The sequence below is a fragment of the Spermophilus citellus genome (assembly GCF_964194105.1).
Source record: "Spermophilus citellus genome assembly, chromosome: 6".
Taxonomy (NCBI): Eukaryota; Metazoa; Chordata; class Mammalia; order Rodentia; family Sciuridae; genus Spermophilus; species Spermophilus citellus.
Window position 1 is genome coordinate 114,152,513 of NC_138187.1, and position 24,040 is coordinate 114,176,552.

General features: G+C 40.8%; 1 protein-coding gene across 4 annotated transcripts in view; it reads left to right on the plus strand.

Annotated features, from left to right (window-relative positions):
* Window positions 1-24,040, plus strand: part of SUSD4 (sushi domain containing 4) — a 127,030-nt gene that overhangs the window by 51,668 nt on the left and 51,322 nt on the right. For all 4 annotated transcript variants that reach the window (XM_081299011.1, XM_081299009.1, XM_081299010.1 and 1 more), the window contains exon 3: window positions 16,310-16,522. In XM_081299011.1, coding sequence (XP_081155137.1) covers window positions 16,310-16,522 — 213 coding nt within the window. The remainder of the gene's footprint in view (window positions 1-16,309; window positions 16,523-24,040) is intronic.

A 24,040-nucleotide genomic window follows, 5' to 3' on the forward strand; every position in this document is an offset into this window, starting at 1 on the left:
CTCTATCTCCTGCATCAGCCAGTCTCACCCCATCCCCAGAAAGCCTGTGTGAGTGATTTAATATGATCCCTTTTTGCTCTCATTTGAAGTTGAGGCCCAGGCTGCATTCAGTTCCCAGCCTATCCTATTTGCCAGCTAATGAGACAAATTGTAGGCTCCATAAAAAATTAAACAGCAGCTGCTTCATTTTCTTCCCATCGAACTTTGAAATTATGGCAGTCTCATTTACATGGCAGCTCTAGGTATGGCTACGTGGGCCTGCAGGATCCAAGAGTCCTTAAATTTAACCAGAATCATATGTTCTTTCAGATTGGCTTGTATAAAATATTTTGAGCAACCATTCATGAACTGAACCATTAGCCCTGCAAATGGAGCACATGACTTCTGCTTCACCCTGTTGGCTGCTAATTAATAAGCCCTTACAGGTGGAGGCACTACCTGTGGCTTCTCACTGGAATAAAATCAAAGAGATGAAATCAGGAAGGGAATGGAGCTTACAGCAAATTTGCAAACAGCTGAATCCTAGAGTGTAAAGTTCTATGCCTCTCTTAAGAAGTAAGAGAAAGTAGACAGGAATCTACTGTGAGCCCCACATTTGCCTACATCATTGGTGCAGAATTTTTTTTATTTCTGGTTTGTAATTATAGTCTGTCTGCATTTTGACACCAGAAATAGGAGCACTTACCTGCTCCAGTGTGAGAGGTGTGGAGATGATAGTATTTTGCAAGTAAAGCAAACAACAAAAAAATCCTGAGTCTATTTATGAGCAAATTTAAGAATTTCCTTGCAATCTTCCTTTGCATTCATCTTCAATTTATTTTCATATTTGACTGCTCACAAACACCTTTCACCTCCATCTACCTAAACTTGCCATTTAAACCATAAATTAGGATAGAAATCAGCAAGTAAAAAGGGCCAGTGCTTCAATACCCTTTAGGGATTATGATTGATTGATTGATTGATGAAGCAAAGCTGCTCCATAGCAACACAGATTGTCTAGAGAACATTTGATGTCATTTGTAGTGTTTCCCCATAACTTCTAGGTAGTGTTTCAGCTAAGATTGGAGAGGATATTTGTTTGGGGAACTAGTGGTATTTCATCAACCCATTTTTGATTCACCCCCATTCTCCACAAAGCAACTAACTCCACTGACAGCATATTTATAACACAAGTGTTTGGGAAATTAGGTGGCTTCAGCGAGGATGCAGCAGTTCATTATCAATACCACCCAAATAGCTGCTCATTCCCAGCACCCATCTGTGCTGTTTCTCTCCTGCTCTCATGGTCTCGTGAGACCTGCCCAGTGCAGTTTATTCTCATCATGCAGGCAACCCTCTTGGGAAGGAGAGCTATGAAACACTCTGGTCATATTCTAGTTGTTGCCAGACTTTAGACAATTGCTGCAAACCTTCAGAGCCTTGGGTGGCTCAGAGGTGACACTGTTCCTCAAGCAGGAAGATGACTGAGGGGAACCACTGAAGGGACATTGTGTTATTTGCAGTTACCTCTGTGGAATTTAATACCCACCAGAGAAGACATAGTCCTCTGTGCCACACACCTCTAAACCTGACTTTTTGTTTTGTCTTGAGTCTTGAGACTGTGTGTGTCTGTGGAAGCCCACTTTTCTTACCCATTCTCGGTTTGACAGTCCTGTGCTATCAGAGCTCATATAACAGTCCTGTGCTATCAGAGCTCATTTAAAAAATGACATTTCTTTCTTGATTCTAAGTGTTCATTGTAGAGAATTTGGAAAAATCAGAATGGTATAAAGAATATAAAAATCACCAATTAACTTTCAATCCCAAGTAGCACAGTTAAAATTTAGGTGTGTTTCTTTTCATTCTCTCTCTCTCTCTCTCTCTCTTCATTTACATGCATTCTTTTTCCATATTCAAGAAACGTCCTGCTATGTACAAATTTTAAAGTTGATGTAAGGAATTGTCCCATAGTCATTAACATTTAATGATTAGGAAATTTTCAAAAACATAATTTAATGACTTCAGAGCATTTTTTCATATGAATTTATCATTAGCTGCTATTTTAGCTTAGGTACCTCTGGTAAAGGAGCTCTTGGGAAAGTTGTAGCTGACAAACATGTTTGGGAATAGAGGTGCTATGAACTTTTGTCCAAGAATTTCCAGTAAAAGAAGAACAGAGAGTCCACTCCCTTGCTTCAGCCCAAGGCCACAGGGTTAAGCTGTGCTTATGTAGGAATCATAGCACTGGGCTTCAGAGGCTGGCTCTTACAGAGAGCGGGGTACAGATTCACTGACCTCTCTGTTTGATTAAAGGCACTATCCAGAGATGTTCACCTGAAGGTGAGGGATGGCTTTGCACAATTATGGAACTTGGTGAAATATTATATGGGCAGTCTTTTCCAGCCCCATCCCAGCTAATCATCTGTGGACCAATCATCAATCCCAGTCATGCCCTGGTGGTGTCCAGCCATAGCCCTAGAGATCTTAGTGTACACCAAATGACAGAACTCAGCAAGGAAACTCTAGTGGAGTTGATATGACACTCTTTAAGCAAGAGAAGTTACCTGGAAGAAACCAAATTACCCATGTTTTATGGATGATAAAGCAAGGTCAGCAAACTCTACTAGTCAAAGGTACATCAGGGAGTTGTCCAAAAAGACAGTCTTTTGGTGGAAGACATCTTGTCTTTAGGAATGACTTCTATGAAGGCCTCGTACATTCTAGAATAGCTACTGGGGTCTCTCTTTCCTGTTCACACAAAACTTATATATCAAGAATGAGGTTTCTGGTGGAGAAATGTGACATTCCTGTATTTCTCTAAATTAAATTATAGTCCCACTTCTTTCTTCCCACTGCTTTCTGGGAAGACTCAGGCTGCCCCTTGTGGCACTCCTTCTGGCCTCAGCCCGTTTTCCAGCCCTGGATGGCACTCCAAGCCCAGCCCACTGGCCTGTGTGCAGAACCTGCACAGGTTCCACTGTCCACTTCAAAACCCATGCATAGGCTCCCCACTGCTTCCCCCAGACTGGGCTTTCTTCTACTAACAAAGGTAGTCAACATGAAATAGGCTGACAGCACAGTGTGGGGTATGAAAAGAATACTTTGATTCCATCCAAAACAGGAGGTTGATCTGCTGGCTGGGGTGGCAGAGATCTTCAAGATGGTTGGGGACTGTGTGTATGCTCTGCTATTTCTTTATGTTGATTTTTACCTTGCACCCTTGTTGTTGGGTTGCAACAAGTTTGTATTGTTTGTTTTCAATGTCTTACCCTGTAACACTTTGAGGAGGTTTGTTGAAAGAGGAAGAAAAACAACTCTGTGGATCCAAAGAATGATGTTCCCTCAATTTTTTGATAGAATCTGTTGGCATACTTTTTGCAAATGTGTTTCAACAAATTCATGCTGTCATCCTCAGAAGGAAATTCTTCATATTTCATCCTATTTAGATGCTGTCCTTTATATTTCATGATACCTGTACCTTTTCCTGGAGATCAGTCTTGTCAGTGGTCCAAGGAATAAGTGCCATTAGGTCAAGATGCCTATTGCAGCAGGGACCAAGTATTGCTGAAGTGTGTTCTGCTGCCCTTGGGGTGGGAATGGATTTTCATTAGGGACCATGGGCCTGGGTTAGGGAGTTGGCCCGGTGTTCTAATCCCTCTTCTCTGAGTCAGTCAGTGCTGTGTGAACTTACATAGTCATTTACACTTTTTTTGGTATCAGTTTTCTTATCTATGAAATAGGGAAAATTATTTAGATTAGTTTGAAGATTCTTTCTAATAATATTAAATTCTGTAATTTCTGGACGAAGTTTGTTTATTGTGTTTTTACACATTATTTCATAATTTTCACAATATTCTTATAAAGATCCCATTTAACTTAAATAGCCCTACAAGGGAGCTAGGTGATAAAACTTGGTTTTTAACATAAATTATTATTTAAATAAACTATCCTGACATATTTAGATAAAAGATCTGCTGGTAGCATCTTAATATTTGTTGCTTCAACCTAAGACAGTTGAATCATAGGGAGACAGTGGGCACTGGAACGTCTGGGCAAGTTATTTTATGGTAAATTTATATAGGTGGCAGAAGCAAGAAATTTCTTTGAGCTTTCTTAAAAACAAACAAGATTAAAAAATAATCAAACAAACATACCCCTCATCTCTTTATTACTTGCCTAAGCAAGTATATAGGTTTACCCATTAGTATGTAACCTGGTGGTGAGGAAGGACAGTTGTCTTGCACCTACTGTCCTAAGTCAGCAGAAATTTCTCTTCCATCTTTTACTTCACAATCTGCTATAGTTTGGATATAGCATGACCCCCAAACCAGGTATTAATGGCTTGGTTTCCAGTCTGTGGTGCTATTGGAAGGTAGTGGAGCCTTTAAGAGGTGGGTTCTAGTGGGAGAAGTGAGATCATGCCCATGAAGGAGAAACTGGGACTTTGGCCCCTCCTCTCTTTTTTTTTTGCTTCCTTGCTACCAAAAGGTGAGCAGGTTTGCTCCACTGTACTACCTGCCATGATGTGCTCCTTCACCAGAGACCCAAACTGATGGGTTAGCCAACCATAGTCTGAAACCTCCAAAACTACAAGCCAAAATAAACCTTTCCTACCTATAAATTGATTATCTCAGTTACTTTGACACAGTGGCAGACTGCCCGCCCCCAATGTCCTAGGGGCACTTTGAGAATGTAGAGAGAGATTAAAATCCTCACCTATGACCTGGACTCTAGTTTGTGAATGAACTGTAGAGGGGACAGAATACATGGTATGGCTATAAAAGGTCGTTTGAAAGTTGTTACAGTTAACAGTTGGATTTTCATAAAGTGACTGTGAGAACTAATCCCATCAAACTGTTATATTGATCTCATGGGGATGAAATGAGACAGAGTATGTACAATGCTTTGTAAACTGTGAAGTGGTGTACATGTGGGAAACATATTTAAGTATTGTTCTAAAGCTGTTGCACACAGAAAAGAAAGTAAATTTGATTATCTAAAAAGATAAAAATTTGCTATAGGCATTTTTAGATTACATTCTAGAAAGTTTTTTTTTTTTTTAAAGTACTTGTGAACTATCTTCTGGGCTGCTTCAGTCTGCTTGTGCTCTGAAAGTTGTAACCAATTTTATCAAGAAGAGATTAGAAATTGTGGAATATAGAAGTAGAAAGGACCTGAGAAAGTATCACTTGCCTCATTGAGTGATAAGATATTAAAACCCAGGAAGACCAAGTTACTTGTCGAGAGTCACAGAGCTAGCTGGACAGGCAATCTGAATTATACTTGCTAAGAATTCGTTTTGGAAAAGAGCCACTCTTTTAACCACATCAATCAGTTTTTTAAAAATGTATCCAGCCTCATTCAATTTTTTTCACAATTGATAATCTTAAAAAAATGTTCATCAATTGCAAAATTTCCCTTCCATCATCTTCCTAAAGACGAGACAAATCCTCAGATTTTTTTTTTTTTGCATGATTGGTTCCGTGTGCTTGCTTTGTTTCAAAAAGATAAAGGTTGATTCTGTTTTTCTGTGTTATAATACCACAGTCTGGAATAATTTTGTTATGTTGCTGGGCATGTTTTTATGGAGCAGTATCACGAGACTGGAATAAAATCACATTACGAGTTAGCATTGTTATCAGTTTTATTGGAGCTGAAACTGAGTGAAAGGATTTAGGAATAATTGGGTAATCAAAGTGAATTAAATCAAGAGGGGGAAAATATCAGTTCTGGCATCAAATGGGGACTGCTATGACTTCCACATCTGTGGTCTTTATCCATTTTAATCAAGTCTAAATTATGCCATTAAGACTTATTTTTGCAACGTTTACACTTACTCAGACATAGTGGATGTTATATTCATCTGTGGATATTTTGTGAAACATTAAAACATTCTCACTATTTCTAGGGAAAAGTTACCTAACTTGATTAGCATCCAAACATTCAGAGTTGATATTATGTTTATAACCATGGGTGCAGTGTTCCTGTAGTTTCTGGGAAATGGAATCCACACACTAAGCTTTCAACCCATGTAGATGAATTCTACATCCCTTAAACTCATTGTTTTTTTTTTTTTTTCAGAAGAGTAGGTTTAAGTGGTGTCTCATTAGTATAAATCTGCTATAATAAATAGCATACCATGCTATTAGTGTGGCAGAAATATTGCTATAGTAACTAGCCCATTCTTGCTTCCTTGTGTTCCTTTGCTGTATTTCCCAAGGGATACTGCTTTTGCAGTGAGAAGTCTGTTTAGCCTAATAAATAGCAACAGTGATAAGCTTCCCTTCGTTCCTTCTCCAGATAGCTCTTAAATATGTAACTGATAATACACTGAATTATGGAATGAAGTGGCACTAAGTTCACAAACAAGAAAATTAATTAAGGAAACTTTGGTTTCCTTTGTTGCAATTTGAGTTTCCTTTGAGTTTCTGTGTTGTTGATTTTTGTGCATGTGAATTGTCTCTTACTGGAACATTATATTTTAAACTTCTTTTGTTCTGAGCTCTTTGTTCATATATCTTAGAATCCTTGGTGTTTCTGTTGTTTTGGTTTGGTTTGGTTTGATTTGCTGATACCTGGACACACACACACACACACACACACACACACACACACATGCACGCCTGGGCTGACCTAGTGGGTACTTTGGAACTTGATTGCTCACCCCAAGAGAGACCACTGACAGATGTGGCTGTTGTCTCTTAGAACAAAGCCTGGAGCTGTGTGTGTGCTGAAGACCACTAGCCTTCAGATTTACCCTTCATGTTAGGCTCTTGGAGAAATCAGAGTGAGTTCTTTTTCTGGAGGTTTGAGTGTTACCATTTCCTGTTTCTTGGCTTAATCCTTTGGCCAAGAAATGGACTCCCTTTAGAAGTATTTGTGTGTGTCTAAGTTCAACAGTCATTATCAAAGACATTTGATTCGAGGGCAAGTTAGGAAAAAGGATAGGCGTGAACACTTTTCAGAGATTAAGGTGGCTCTAGGAAATTAACACGACTGCCTCTGTTCTTGCTGTTTGGGGAATAGGTTGAATGTTTTTTTTTGTTTTTGTTTTTGTTTTTGTTTTTGAGAGAGAGAGAGAGAAGAGAGAGAGAGAGAGAGAGAGAGAGAGAGAGAGAGAGAGAGAGAGAGAGATACAGAGAGAGAGAGAATTTTTTTTAATATTTATTTTTTAGTTTTTGGTGGACACAACATCTTTGTTTGTATGTGGTGCTGAGGATCGAACCCGGGCCGCACGTATGCCAAGCGAGCGTGCCACTGCTTGAGCCACATCCCAGCCCCTAGGTTGAATGTTAATAACATGATAGCTTGCAGACATTGATTGTGCACTTGCCATCTGCCACTTACTGCCTCACGCGTATTTCCATCTCATGTGAATTTCACAGTAGCCATGGAGGTAGGCATTGTTCTTATAATGCCCATTACATAGGTAAAGAAACCTGAGACTTTCAGAAAGGGTAAGTAACTTGCCCAGGGTTGTACAGCTAGGAAATAGCAGAGCTGGGATTCAAAACACAGTCTCGCCTCAGAACCTGTGCCCTTAAGCACCAGGCACATTATTTCAAGTAAATATGTTTTCAAATATCACGACAAAGTGGAGCATATGAAAAGCAGTGTTTTTCAAACACTTTGTGATCCACTGAAAGAAATAGAGTTTACATTGCCGACAAGTGTCTGCACAAATAAAACAGAAAATTGCTCCATACAGTGCTCACCCAGAGTAGGAGGCACTCTGACGTTTCCTTTCTATTTCTCTTAATTTCTAAACAGTGCTGGTTGTGACCCTGAAAACTGATTTTTTAAGACCTAGTATAGCGTCACAACTTGCAGATCAAAAGCTACACAACGTCCTGGATGTAAGCTGTTGGGGACATCCTGCTTCCCATTGCTGAATGAATGCCTGACAGATCCTTTCCCCACAATGCCCAACATTGTGGACAAAGTAAATACATAAACAGATTATCATTTTTCTTTCCTCATCTATTTGTTTACATGTCTATCTCCCCTTCTTCCCTTTTCTTTTTAAAAAACAAAGCTGAAATTTTGCCAAACACAAAGATTGTTTAGGCTGGAACACAGGCGGTCGGTCAGTGGAGAAACAATTAATAATGATATTGTTGTGGAAATATGCACTATAATGAAATTTTATCAAGCAAATCACATTTCCCTCAGATTTCAGTTGTGTTTTTAATAGTGTGTTGTGTCTCCTGCTGTTTCTACTGCATGCTGGTCCTGGGACCTCCTCTTATTCTTGCAAGGTCTCCTGGGGTCCACACTGGCCTCTCCTTCATAGGCGAGCTGGTTTGCCTGGGCTTTCTTCGAGCTCCATCTCTACAAGGGCCAAGGCATTCCTGGGCAACCCAGTTTAGCAGCAGGCCTTCTGGTATTTTCTGGGAGCTGTTTGGTAGCTCCTAAACTACCATTAGGGAAGAGGATCCTCTGAATGCCTGAGCCTGAGCTTGGCTCAGGACAGACCTCCAGAACATGCAGAGCTTTCTAGAATATGACACAGCAGGAGTGCTCCTGCTGCTGTCAGTGCAGACCCACACCTTAAAGCCATGTCAGGAACCTGGTGGGCATGGCATGGGCCAGCCCAAATGTATGGTTGGCTGCAAGGTGGCTGGTAGCTTTGGCATGCCAGGTAGTTTTGTGTTATCTAATCACCAATATCCAGGAGCCTCATATTTGAAAATATTGACATTGGATTTGGCTTAGGTGCTTAATAGGTTTAACTTAATATGATTTCTTTAATGTTTCTTCTTTTGTCTTCTTCTTTTCATTGCTGATCTCTTGTTATAGGTACAACAAACAGTAGCTCAAATTGTTTCTGTATATTTTTTTACCCTGATCAAGACAGGATGTCAACACATGTGTTCACTGAGAAAAATAAATTCAGGTAGTTCTAAGAGTTAGGGACTTTTGAGATAGAAGAGAAACTGAAGGTGGTACAGGACAAGGTATGTGTTGGCAGTAAGGGAATGGTTAAGAGACCCACTCATCCACAGATCCCTGGGCAATTCTGCTGATTCATTTTGGTTGTTCTCTCGATCTCTTTACTCAATTACTAAAAATTTAAGCCCAAATACTAAATTTTCAGCAGCTCGTTAAGCAGAAAAGGGTTTTTTTTGGACATTTTTCTCTAATGGGACACAGGATCCCTAATATACCTAAAGTTTTTTGAAGCACAAAGATGGTTTATTAGTTGGATGGTCTACAAGAAACTTCATCTTTATTGCTGGTGATGAGGAAAAGGCAGACTTTAGCCATGTGAAGCTGGAATTAGAATTTTAAATCAATGCAGGGAAGCTTTTCAGTGATAGAAGACTTACTCAAACCTACCACCTCTTTCTCTTTATTGACTATGGAGGGATTATGAACCCTATTATGAACCCTATTTTCTAGGAAACAGGGGTTAGGATCTGGGATTAGGTTTTGTTTTCCCCAAGGACATTTTCATTACCAGGAATGTACGGTAGAACCACTTTGTGGTCTCTAGATGTTTGATAACCAATTGCTTGGATTCTTGGATGTGTTGGATGACAAGTCATGTTCCCTGGCTTTATCACACTGAGATAAATGCTGGTGAGTGTCAACTTTGACACCTTGTGGATTTTTTAATATTTAATCATTAAACATTTCAGCATTGCTGTTTGCTCAGCCCTGCTTTGATAGATTCAGGGACACACAAATATTTTTTAATAATGTTCTTTCCCTCAAAGAGTTGATAGCATCGTGAACAACTGAGTCATCACAAACTGAAATATGAGAATAGAAGGCTAAGTAGAGACAATGTTGCTAATGGTAAGAGTGGTAGAACTGAGAGTCAAAGACCCAGGTTTTAGTCTCAGGACTGTAATTAGCTGTTGGGGTGACTGGACCAACTTCTCAACCTCTGCAGTCAAAGGGGTCAGACCAGGTGGACTTGAAGGTGATTTTCATGCCAACTGTGTGAGTCTGCAGTAAGTGCTTTGGGGTGAGAGCAAGCCTTGGTGATTGCTCTCAATTCTGTTTAATATTTGCAAATATATCTGTTTAAGCTTCTGCAGGGATGGCCCTTTTTCACTAGCCCTCTCACTAAGAAAATGCATACAAAATCAATTTTTGTGTCTATATCTTGTTTCTTCCCCCAAAGACTCATATAGCAGTTTACAGAGAAATGGAAACCCAGCCCTAGTTCTAAATTGATTTGGCTACATTTGATACACTCTTCCTTTCTAGAATATGACTTTTCAGTTATAATAGCCCAAAAGATTGCTTTTCACACCTCTTTCATTTTTATGATTCTTTTCAAAGACTTCTTACATTGCTCACAGTAAAACTGTCTGGTAGGTTGTCCAGACCCCAGGGCCCAGGCATTGCCCTCACCTGGTGAACTGCTTACCCAAATTCAAGGAACCTAAGAGAAATAGCATCCTCCAGAGTTGGGGGAAAGATAGCATTTGTACCAGTTACATGTTTTAAGTGCCTAAATACCTTTAGGAAAACTGTGTACATCTGGATTCTCCAAAAAAAAAAAAAAAAGAATTAATGAGAAGATTACTATCTATATCAATATTACCTATATCTACCTACATATGTCTCCTGGTATAGTTCAAGTCCAAGTGCAAAGACCTGAGACCCAGAGGAGTCAATAACATAAGTTCTGATCTGAGTCCAAGTCTAAAGACAGGAGAAGACCTCTATCCCAGCTTAAAGACAGTCATATGTAGAAAAGGGATTTTTTTTCCTACTTAGTGCTTTGTTCTGTTCAGGTCCCCACCCATTAAGTGAGGGCCGGTGTTAGGTGGAGCAAACTGTTACAGAGTCTAATGCTGATCTCAGCCAGAAGCACCCTCAGAGACATGCCCAGAATGATATTGTACCAAATATCTGGGTACCTATGGCCCAGTCAAGGAGATGCATAAAATTTAGCCATCATGAAGATAACCTCTTATATATATGCACATGTTGCCCTCTGAGTTGGATGTTGCAGGAAGTGCCAGGGTATGCCACCATTGAAGACTGATCAATATGGAATGCTCCCTTTTCCTCTCACTCCTCCCCAGCACAAACATGTTGGAAATCATTCTGCGTGCACTTTTCTCTTCTCCAGGCTGTGGCTACTTAGTTCCCAAACATAAGCAGAATTTGAAGAATGGACAGGAAATAGATTGAGACTTCAAGAATAGAGGTTCTTAGGTGAAGATTATTTGAGTGGGCCTGCAATACAAACTGTTCTCCACTCCTCTTCTCTAACACCTATACCAGCCCACTTCTTAATGGATATACTGTCAGATGGAGCTGATTATCATCATTATAGAAGGACACTAACAATACCACTCTACAGAGAAATGACCCAGGCTGGAAATTGATCTACTGGGGAATAATTTGAAAAGTGTAATCTGATCTCTGGAAGGCCCTAGAAAATTACTATCTTGCTCAATGAGATTAGTTGTCCAAAATGAAGAATATTCTCTTCTTGTACTATCCAGTCTTCTGGTTGCTCTCTTTCCACTACTTCTTGTTCCTCTCTTCTGTGACAACAAATGGATCTGGTGGCCAGCAGCATTGATCATTAATACCAGGCCAGACACAGAAACATGCTCAGAAGTTGGCCACAATTAAACAAAAGCTGATGTAGATGGGAATGTTCTTTAATAGAAGAAATAATAATTGGTTTCACAAGGAGATTCTGTTGCTCTCACATTATAATTTTCATGAAGCACTCATCATTTATTTATTACCATAGGAGTCGTTTCCCTGATGGATTCAGTCATTTTTCTGATGGGTCTTCAGTTCTCTTTGAATTATTTGTCCTCTGAGACAGGGCAGCTCTGTGGCCAAGGACAGAGGGTGTGGCTCTCTGGGAGAATGTGACAGTCAGCAGGGCTGACTATTGGCAGGGGATGGATGGCAAAAAAGTATGTGTTATGGGTACGGTGGGGGGTACAGGTGTCTCAACCAAAGTCCTAGCACAGACCGACCTCTGGACCCCATATTAGTAAGGGAGCAAGAGGGCTGAGGTGATTGGGAGAAGATGATAGAAATTTAAGGAAATAGCTCGCTCAGATTGGGAGAAGAAAGGAAAATGGAAGAGTATTGAGAGGGAATGTGTTTTGCTGTAGGAGAATATTTCATATCTCTTGTGTTGGTGGAATATATGAACTTTTTGCACTCTTGGGCCATAAATGCTACTGCTTGGTGGGGTGGGACTGGGTGGGGTCCAACAAAGTAATTGGCATGCGGTTCCTGATTGATCCGTTCATAAGCCATCTATCCATTTCACCCATCTTCCCATTCATCCATCATCTATCCGTCCACCCTGCAGCCACTCATTCATCTATCCTGCATTAGCAGCACCTGCAGAGTGACCAGTATGTACTCTACACACCGTTAGGTGCTGAGGAGGTGAAAAATAACGTCTTGTCTCCCCCTGCAGGAGTTCTCAGCCCAGTTCGAGAGATAGCTAAGTGGACCAGTGGTCATAGTCAGAATGAGGAATACCCTGAGAGAGGTGAGCGCAGTGTGTCTTGATGGGAAAAGAGCCCTCCTGTTTAGACTTTGAAAGGGAAGAGAAGGTTCTCTGGAAGAGGTGCTGTTTTAGCTGAGTCCCATACCATGCATGGTTTGTGGAGCATCCTTCTCTCAGTAGAGGTTCTGGCATGACTTCTCTTCCTCTTTTGGTGTAAGACAAGTCCACCTCCAGGCTTGGGTCCTCTCCCCTCTCATGTTTGGGGGTGGGCAGTTTACTCCATTCGCTTCCCCTTCACTCATCCTTGACCACTGCCTCTCTTTCGTTCTCCATTGTTTCTCTCCCTGCTGTGTAGAGACATGTTCAAGTCTCTTTCATCTTAAAATTTTAATACAACAACAATAAAACCGTCCCTTGGCTCTACTTTGTGGGTACCCGCCTCTCTTTGTTCTTCCATTCACATTGAGCACACTTACTGTGGACTCACCTCTTTGAATATTGGCAGACAGGCTTCCACTCTGTGGTCAGTTCTTCCCTGTTCTTTAAGCTGCCTGAAGAGTGGTTCCAGTGTTCTGTCTTTAGCCAGTGGGTGCTCTTGACCTTTGCTTACCTGACCAGTGGGTGACATCTGACTCAGCATCCCATTCCTTCCTGAAATGCTTTCTCTTGTTTCTGGGACACAAGTCAGGTCTTCCTTCTGGATGGCCCTTGATTCTCCATGTCTTCCTTGGGTGCCCCTTAATTATGTGTCCTCAGCTGCTCCTGCTCTCATGCTGTGCTAGTCCCAGGAGCTAGTCTCATGCCGCACCCACCTAGGCCTTCAACTACCACCTGAGCATAAATGCAGCTCAGGGTACTGAGGACCTTTAGGCTCATTCTCCAGCTGATAGCCAGACACTATCTGGGTGTTCCCCAAAACTCGGACTCCCTGTGTCCCCCTGAGCTTCTTATCCTTCTCCCTAGACCTCCTTATCCTTCTCCCAAGGTTCCCTCATCATCCTGTCCTGCCATCCTGATTATAGACTGTCTTAAATGTCTCTCTTCTAATTCCCTCCCCTGATCAAGTCCCCATCCATCTGACCACCAGGGTTTGTAACTGTGTTCTTCATGTCTTTCAAGGCCCTGTCCATTCCACTGCTTCTCTTTCCTCTGGTTCACAAGTTCTCCCCTCGATGGTGGCAGTAGGTACTGACTCTCAGACAGGTGTGACCTTGCTGTCCAAGAGTCATATGAAGAACTCTGTAAAACTGCAGGCCGTTGACCCCCTTCCACCCAAAGAGAGCCTGGTTTAGCTCATCTGTCTTTTAACAAAATCGCCCCATGATTGCGAGTTGAAGCTTATGGCCTGGGGGTCAATTCAGATGATTTCCCATCCCCTGCCTGGTCTATATCCATCAGTTCTCCACATGGGTACCAAAGAGATTGTTCTACAATGCAAGTCTGATCTAATCATGTTCCTGTACAAAACTCCATACTTGTCCCCCATATCCCCCTCCCATGTATCAAGTATAAACTCTGAGCTAACACATAGCCTCCAACTCTTTGTCTTCCATTATCTACAGGGCCCCACCTACAGCCTTGTAGAACCATCTCTTTCCTGAAATGTTCTTAGTAACTTCCCCACACCATATCTTCTGACCTGTACCCATGGTGCCCTTTCTTCTGTCTGGTTGGACCATATCTGCTCATCCTAAGGATTCGGCTGGAGATCTTCCAGAGGTCTACCCCATCCTTTGATCAATGGCCCTCCATTGCCTGATACATATACCTCACCTCCACATTGCAAAGCAGAGACTGGTTGTATCTGACTTAATAGCATGAGTGAGAATGACTTTCCCTCCAAGTCTGCCAGAAATATTCAGACCACTCAGATTTCAGGGCTCTGAACAAATGTGCTTTTTGGCTTTCTAGGCTGTGGTGAAATCATTGCTGCTGATTTGGCCATCTCAGTCCCACCATTTAAAAGGATGCACCATGAGTTTGCCCATCTCTGCAGAGACTGGAGGAAATCGTTGGCACTCATCATTTAGGAAGCACTTTCCCTCAAAATATAAACATGAAGCCATTATTTAATGCCTTTCCAATATCCCTCTGTTAGGCTGGAACACAACTTAAACTACTGGGGTACTCAATCCATACATAGTGGGAGCAGCTGCTGAGAAGGCTGGATGATGTCTCCTTTATAAACCTGTCCTCAGTTTGATAAGATATCAGACCTGCTCCTGTTTAGTACTTGTGAGTGACAGATGTGGATGCTGTCTTTTCTCCTTTTTGGCCATTCACTCATTCCACAATTCCTCATCCAGTGACTTCTGGACATCCTGTCATCTCCATGTCTCCTGTGTTGCATGGTGTCTAGAGTCATGATGCCAGGTGGGGAGGAAAGCAAGTGAGTCTTACACCAGCACACAGGAGTTGGAGTGGGGGAAATTTAGCCTCAGCTGAGGATTTTTTGAAAGAACAGGATATTAAATAGGATCAGATACCTTATAAGTCTTATATCGGAGCAGCTGCTGGAACCAGGTGTTTCTAGGCAAGGCCTTCCATAGAGCCAAAGCAGTCACAGTCTCAGTTAATGGTTCTTGTGATCACGCTGAAAAGATGTCAGACTTGTCAAGTGTAGTAGCTGGCATGAGTTTATTAGAAGGGATAGGAAAAAGAAAAGAGGAACACTCTCAAGGAAGAGAGTGGGTCCTCTCAGAAGAGAAGAATGGTGCACTTCTCATGCCCTCCAGTTTTTCTGGGGGATGCTGTAAGTTTTCATACAGTCCCAACCAGGTCTACCTCTGCCTTTTGACTGATAGCAGGATTGCATCAGACTTTCAAGTCCCAGTTGCACATGATCTTACTCCCACAGAGGGGAGGTTTTACTATTATAATTACATGCTAAAGATCCAAGATAACTCTGGATCACTTTGGCCCATGCTGACTGGTTCTAATTGGAACTTGTTCTTACAGATTTTATGGCTAAGGGGCTTTACTTCCAATTATCCTATCTCCCTGATTTCTGAAATCTGGTCCATGTAAGGGTCACAAAAATCCTCCTGTTCAGTGTAATTTGTGTTCTTATGGGCAAGGAGGAGCCTTTTGGGTCTGCAATTCTCCTGCAGGTAGCAGGTTGTTTGCTGAGGACTGTAGCATGTCTTATTGGCTTAAGCCAGGCAGGGCTGCAGGTGATTTGCTTTTTAAAAGAAAGAAAATGGGGGTCAGCATAGTAGTCAACCCAGTTTATAGAATTTTCCCTTCACCTCATGTTCCCATTGTTCATTCTACTTGTAAATTCTCCAAGAGCCCAGGCCTGGGGTCAGACTCCTCTACCAAATCTTTGTCTCTCTCTCTCTCTCTCTTTCTCTCTTTCTCTCTCTCTCTCTCTCTCTCTCTCTCTCTCTCTCTCTCTCTGTGTGTGTGTGTGTGTATGTTGCTAGGGATTGAACCCAGGGCTTCATGCATGTGAGCAAGCACTGTACCAATTGAGCTAAATCCCCAGCCCCCATCCTTTGCCAAATGTTAATGGTGTCCAGTTTGGGATGCAGGCTGGTTCTCGGTATCTGTTCAATAAGGATTTTTCCATTGATTTTGAAAGAAAACAGAGTATTATGTCTTCGTAGAGCTCAGAAGTTTCCATTCCTTACCTTTGAGGGTTCATATAGAGCATTATGCACACAGAAGACACTTCCATATCCTTGGCCTCTCCTAGCCAATGAGACAGGCACTGAAATATTTATACTCTTGGCTCTGTTTTTGGTGTAGTTGGAGTGGTCCAAGGTGTATGAATTGATGTAGTATCTGCCATTTATATTTAGGGTGTACTAAATTAGGAGGAAGACCCTTGGCATCAGAAGAATGTATTCAAAGATCTTTTCTTCCCTGTCAATGTAGGGTTCGATGACCTTCATGTGTGTGCCGACCCAGGAGTCCCAGAGAATGGCTTCAGGACTCCCAGCGGAGGGGTTTTCTTTGAAAGCTCTGTAACCCGATTTCACTGCCAAGACGGATTCAAGCTGAAGGGCTCTACAAAGAGACTGTGTATGAAACATCTTAACGGAACCCTGGGCTGGATCCCAAGTGATAGACCCATCTGTGTGCAAGAAGGTAAAGTGCTCACCTCAGTCTCTTCTCTGTCTGCTTCTGGCTAAATCTGCCTGATAATGGAAAAGCAAGAGTGTTCAGTGAGGGCTGGGGCAGGGGATAGATTAATCTCAGCATTAAAAGAAATAGTCAATTACAATCCAGTTTATCACCATTTTTGTAAATGCAAGAGAGCAACTCAGATAACATTAGGGCTATTTATGATTAGGCTGCCAACTCAGCACTCATTTTCACGTTACTCAGTAAAAACTGCAGTACATATATTGTACCAAAACTAGATTTAGTGATACAGAAGATATACATTACTCAGAGGATTAAATCAATTACTACTTATCAGTTCTGTGTTAGATGTGATTCATTTAAGGAAAGAAAGAACTGTGACAAGCAGAGCAGATTGACACGGGAGACATTTATTTCTAGCAATTATCCTGAAATGTATTGGTGGTGTCAAGATATTCATTTACTCCTGGAAATTACCCTAAGTCCATTGGTCAAAACAACTTAATATACATTTTGCTTTTACTTAATGTGGACACATTTAAAGTTCTAAAAAATGCACTGTGTTTAACTAATTGGGATACCAAAGTGGTTGGTTATGTATCTCAGAGGACAAGGCTGAACTTGGAATAGGCATGAATCAAGAATTAATTCTAGCCCCAAATTTCCATAAGACATAGAACTTCTATTTCATTGAGTTCATTAGGAACTAGTTTCAGATTCTCCTGACATCATTATTGAGTTTACCTTGGGAGGGAGCTTCTAGCAATGATATGTCTGCAATTATTGTGACTTAGTGTATATTTCTTTTATGAAACGATTTAAATAATTTAAACTGACAAGCATTTTAAAAGTATCTATTATGCTTTTCCTCATGGAAATTGTAAAGGATGAGTAAGATGGTGTCTTGCTCTTCTAGTACTTGCTATCTTTGCTTTTATTTTCAAGATATATATGTGTGCATGTATACATTTTTAAATATATGTATGCCAAAATTAATATAATATGGATTTAGGGTTTTTAAAAATAAATTCACCTTTTCCACTTGCATGCAGCCCATGCATGCATAAGATTGTATTTAATTAAGAGTTTACTTGTTGCTCCCAAATACACCTCCCTGCCAAAACCTATGGCCAAAGATACCCAGTGCTTAAAACTCAGGCAATGCAGGGACATTAGGTAACAAAGAAAACCAGAATAGCCTTCCTGAATATCACCCAAAGATGTTATTTGATCATCATGGGGTGGCAGGGAGTTGATCACTTTTTAGATGAGCTTCTTCCCAACTCCATAAGCTGAATAGTAATTCCAAGAAAAGGACTGAGAAATCCTTGGAGTGGGAGGCTTCTATTCTATGGGTCTGTGTGCCTGGTTTAGCCCTAAATGTGCTAGGAGGGACTAGGAGGAGCCAGCTCATTTATTATGCAACCTGAACCAAGGCCTCAGGTCCCCAGAGGGGAATCCAGGTCTATGCATTCCAGTTAAGGTATAGGCTCCAGCCATCAGTTAGGAAAATTTTGGAAAAATCATTCACACACAAGGAAGGCTCATATGTATTTTTTAAATCCCATTCTCCTGATTGGCTTAGTACATACTATATAATTGTTCTAGCCATATAGTTAATAGTGTCAGTGCAGGTGAGTCAGAGTTATCTTTAGGGCATTACGGTGAATTGAGTGGCCCTTGTTATGTGTTTGGGGATGCTGATATAGATGAACAGGGATTCAGGGAAGCAGGGGTTGAATGAGGAGGAACAGCTAAACATTAGTTCGGAACATGCCTTTTGCCCCCCAGTCAGTAAAGTCACAGCCTCTCTGGACACCGTTCCTGAACCCTACCATCCCCAACACGTCTGCACATTCCCTTTATTTTTTTTTCCCCCAACAAGACTGCATTGTTTTAAGGAGGTATCTAGCATATAGACTGGGTACCTCTGCTTATTATATAGTATCTTCTTTAATTACTATAGCAACCCTACAAAGTAGGTTCTAGTACCTTATTTTATAGACAGGAAAGCGAAGGGGCAGAGAGGCTAGATTCCCCATGGTCCCATAGGTAATGGAAGAGTTGGGATTCAGATTCAGATGTGTGCTTTCTGGGATGTTCATCTCCTAATCAAGGATGATTTTTCCTGGGAAGAGGAGCCAAGCTCTAGAGGTAAGGAGAAGAGAGACGATGAAGCAAGTGACACCTAGCAAAATCACTGCAGGCCTGCACCCACTTTGGGAGGTGGCCTGCTGTTGACATGCTTGGTAACAACCTGTTTGTGCAGGGCACGGTTCCTTGAAATGTATTCCAAAGATGGCCTGCATCAAAGCTTGTTGAAAATGTGTATTTAGATCTCCTTCCAGGTCAGAATCATGTGTAGAACTTTTAATAATAAAAGTGCCAGGAACCCATTACAAGAGACTGTTTAGTGGAAGCCCAGGCCGGGTTATTTCTAAGAGCTCTCAGGGCAATTCCAACAGCACCCAGGAACCCCATTCAGTTACCTACCTGATTGCAGCTAACGGTAGCATAGAACCCAGGAGGAGAGCTGTCCTTGCCACAGTGGTGTCTCCTTGCTTAACCCTTCTTTATACTGGTTCCTTCCATGAAAGAGAAAAAAATCTCATTCATTCATGAAGCAGTAAAGTACTTACTAAAATATATTAGCTCCCAGAGACCTGACCAGAATTGCTATAAAAGATGAATAATTTGATGTTAAGAAGCTTCCTGGGGAAAAGGTGCAATGTGAATTTAAGTATTATTATTACATTATAAGTTTTCAATTAAAAGATCCAACTTGACCCAACTAGAGCTGGCAATAAAGTTGGCAGCTAACTCCTTTATTCATCAAAACTGTGGGGTGCAGGCATTTTTCAAAAGCAGGGTAGTCTTAGTCCTTTTTACAGGTACTCATATATTAAGGCAAATCATCTCCCAGCTCCAGAAGCTTCGCCAAAACAGATGGACGCTTTAAAAATGTTTTATTTAGCACCCTTCTCTTCTCATGTGTGTTTTCTATCATCTAAAATTTCTTTCTTGTTGCTGTAGATAGGAGTTATCAAAAACGACAGACTCTGCCCACAAGGACAAATATTTGCCTATCTTCCCTTAAGATATTCTCTTCTCATTTTCCATCTTCTAAGGTGGGGAAAGAGCAGAAGGGTGCCTCTGCCTGCCCTCAGGATCACTGACATTTCTTATGCTGTGGTTAGCAGAAGTTACTGTATGCCTATCCTCCCTCCCTTCAGTGTGATTTTGGTTTTTGCTTTTAAAAAAGATTTCTTTAACTTAAATGTGGTCATGACTTGAAAAACTATCCAGAGGAAATAAGGTCAGGTCAGACTGGGGCAGATGCAGTAAAGATAAGTGACAGAAATGATCAGTTATCATTATTGCAGGATGACAGCTGGACCGCCACAGGCAGGGTTCTCAAGTCTACACAACCAGCCCTGTAAGTGCAGAGGGAAGGTTCAAATTAGAGCAGCGTCACTCCTTAACCCGCTGTGGCACAGGCTCTTCCACATCACAGGAGTGCTAAGATCCTGCCCTGTCTGTACCCAAGCCCTGGAGGTAGGGGTGGCTTTAAAGAGAATTTTTAGAGAGTTATTAGGCAAATGGAGAACAACAACAACATGAGCACATGCTCAGCTCCTTCTCAGACTGTGTGTAAAGGTCACATAATGATTGGTAGCAACCTTGGACACCAAGCTGACTACAGAGATTCCCCAGAAAATGGTTTTTCACAAATTCACAGCTGAAACAGCCCAGAATTAGGTTGACTGCTGATGAAAAATGCAGGGCTACCCCCACGGAAGTCTTTCCAACCCTATCTCAAGTGGAATTCATCTTCTCTCTTGACAGTCTGCAGCAGTTCAGGGCTGATCCTGGCTCCCTGGTCAGCATCTTGTGAGTCTGTTAGGTATTAATTCAGACTTCCTCCGAGGCCCACACTGAGTCTCAAGAGCCAGAGGCTTCAGTGTGCAGAGTTCCCCCCTCCCCAGCCTGCTCAGATTTGAATCTAATTACACTTGGCTGACACAGCTCCTCAGAGATGGGCTGGGAGTTGTTAAATTTCAAGCCAACCTTTACATTTTGACTGCTGTCTTCAGTCTACATAATCAGAGGGACTGGCCTTGCATATCCCATCAGAGGGTGCATCTTGATGTTTGACTTTACGGGAATTGCCCCAGGGGTGTGTGAATGAAGCACACTTCCAGGTGCCAAGCTCAAAGCTTTTTATGCATTAGGAATCTAAATTTAGCAAGCACCTGCAGGCGGGCCTCAGCAGCATCTTGAGGTATTTGCCATGGGCACTCCACAAGCAGAGCATCAGGAAGTGGGGTAGGAGCTCTGTAAGTCCTCAGCCCATGAGAGTGGGCTCACTTCTGGCCACATGTTGCTTTCTATCACTTCTTTGTTGTGCAAAATAAGGCTACTTTGCAAAAAAAATGGAAAGTGACCTCAAACTTTCTTTAAAAATAAAAATTGTGTTTATCAAGAGAAAAGCAGGAAATCAGAAAGATTTTTCCTCTAGAGTGAAATTCTAAGCCAAACCCAATTTTTCCACCAATCTACATAATCTACATTTAGAAGTCAAATGCCACTCCAATATATTTAGTCATTCATTCCCTAATATTCTTTTAAACACTCTAATTGCCAGACCCAAAGGCTCCAATGGAATTGGGAGAGATGATTACATTTTCAGTGAATTTCCTTGTTTTCCCTTTTGGATTAATTTTTCTGTTGTTGTTTTAGCCTTTTTAAAATTAATGGAATAGCATTGGGGGGTTTAGCTCAGTGGTATAGAGCTTGCTGCTTGCCTAGCATATGCGAAGCTGTAGGTTCAATCCCTAGTACAACACACACACACACACACACACACACACACACACACACAGTAAAAATAATGGAATATAATACTTACACTAGAAAGTTCATAAAACCAAACAGTCCAATGAACTATTGCAAAGCAATACCAATGTCACCTTTACCCAAGAAATGGGACACTGCCGGCTCCCCAGAAGCCCACTCCCCATCACTGCCCCCTCCCCTTCCTGAGAGCTAGCACTCACTTCCTGTCGTAATCACCTGGCTTGAGAACATGTGCTCCTAAACGTGATGCTATTTCAAGTTTACTTTTGCCTTATTTTTGAGTTCATATACATGGGATTATAGCATAGAGATTATTTTATGTCTGATTTACTTTATGCTTATGAAATCAATACATATTATTGCCTGCAGTAATATGCACTTTTTTTTTTCTTGGTACCAGAGATTGAACCCAGGGGCATTCAACCATTGAGCCACATCCCAGCACTTATTTTTTTTTTTTTTTTTTTAAAAGATATAGGGCCTTGCTAAGTTGCTGAAGCTCATGAGTCTCCTGCCTTAGCTTCCCATGCCACTGGGATTACAGGAATGCACCACCACTTCTGACTACTCTGATCATTTCTATTTTTATTATTTATTTATTTACTTATTTTGGTGCCAGAAATCTAATTCAGGGCCTTACACAGGCTAGGCAAGTACTCTACAACAGAGCTATATCCCCAGCCTGCTTAATGTTCTAATATATAAATATAGCATAATTTGAACTTTCTAATGTTAATGGAAATTTAGAGCATTTCCAATTGGCTTCTGTTAAACACAGTACCACTCTGAACATACTTGAACATACCTGCTGATGTATGTATATGCTCTCATTTCTCTTGACTACACCAGAATGGAACTGCTGAGGCATAGGATATGTGTATGTCCACTGTTAATAGGTAGTGCCAGTTTCCCAAAGAGGTTGTACTGATTGACACTCCCAAGAGTGGACTTTGCTCCTTGCCAACACTTGGTGTTGTCAGTATTTTAGCCATTGGGTGGTACTTCTGGATTTAATGTACATTTCCCTGGTGGGTAGTGTTTAATGGCCAGCTTTTATTCTCTCTTGGAAGTGCCTCTTTAATTCACTTGCCTACTTATTAGTTGTCTTTTCCTTTTTGATTTTTAGGAGTTTTTATATAAACTGGATGCAAGTTCTTTGTTGATTATGTAAATGTTGAAAATCTGTCCTGTGGCTTAGGTTTTTACTTCTTTTATCATTAGTGCCATTTGATGAACAGATTTTAGTTTTAATGTACTGACATTAACCTATCTTTTTCTTTATGCTGGAGCTTTTAAAGATTTATTTTGTCTTGTTAAAAAAGATGTTTTTCTACTCTGACAAAGACATTCTCTTATGTAGTCTTCTTAGAACCTTACCGTTTTGCCTTTCACATTTAAATCTCAAACATGTCTAGTGACATAGGTCACAATGTCTATCATACAATCTGGCACTCGTCATTAGAATGATGATTTTGTCGTGTCGTAAGATGGAGGTCCTGGTTCAGGACTTTCTGTGATGTTTTATTGTCTGTCTGTCTTTACATCAGTGTCATTGTAGCTCTGTAATAAATCTTAAACTCTGGTAGGGCCAGTTTCCCTCTCGCTCTTCTTAAAGAGTGTCTTAACTCTTGTTATTTTGCATTTCCACATGAATCTTAGAATCAGCATGTCAATCATCAAGATAAGTTTGAATTTTTCATATGATTGTACAGGATTACAGTACTGGATTAAATTTGGGGGGGGATAATGCTTTTGCAATATGAGTTTTCCCAATGGAGGAACATGGATTATTCCATTTATTTAGGTCCTTTACAATTTTTCTCCCCCAATATTTTAGTTTTCTGTATACATATCTTATATAGATGTTTTTATTAGATTTATGCCTAGAAATAAAAAAATTGTTTTGAGGATAATTATTTTATATTTTGTTTTTAAAATAGGTCATAGATGAGCTGGGCATGGTGGCGCATGCCTGTAATCCCAGCAGCTTGGGAGGCTGAAACAGGAGGATCACGAGTTCAAAGCCTGCTTCCACAATTTAGCGAGGCCCTAAGCATTTCAGTGAGAACCTGTCTCTAAATAAAATACAAAAAAGGGCTGGGGATATGACTCAATGGTTGAGCACCCCTATTTCAATCCCTAGTACCTCAAAAATAAAAATTGGTCATATGTGGAAATTCATGTATGATAAACTCATTGCCAATTTGACTGAATTCTTTGGGGTTTTATCACAGATGTAGTTGTGTGATGTGTGAAGAGTACAACTTTCGTTTTTTTCTGACTTTTTGTTTCCTTTTCTTGCACTCCTGCTTTGGTTAGGAACTCTGTATAACGCTGAATACAAGGAGCAAGAGTGAACCTCACTGTGTTAGTCCCAATCTTAAATGGGATGCCTTCCATATTATTGTGATAGATTTTTTTTAAAGATATCTTTTATTATATTAAGGATGTTTCTTTCCATTCCTATTTTGAGAGTTCTTTTAAATTTTTATGATCTGAACAAATATTGAATTTCATCAAATACTTTTTCACATCTATTAAGATGGTAATTTTCTCCTTGGTTCTGTTTGACATTCTTTTTAAAATTAATTTATGTATTTTATATATATGACAGCAGAATGCAGTTATGATTCATTGTACACAATTGCAGCACAACTTTACATT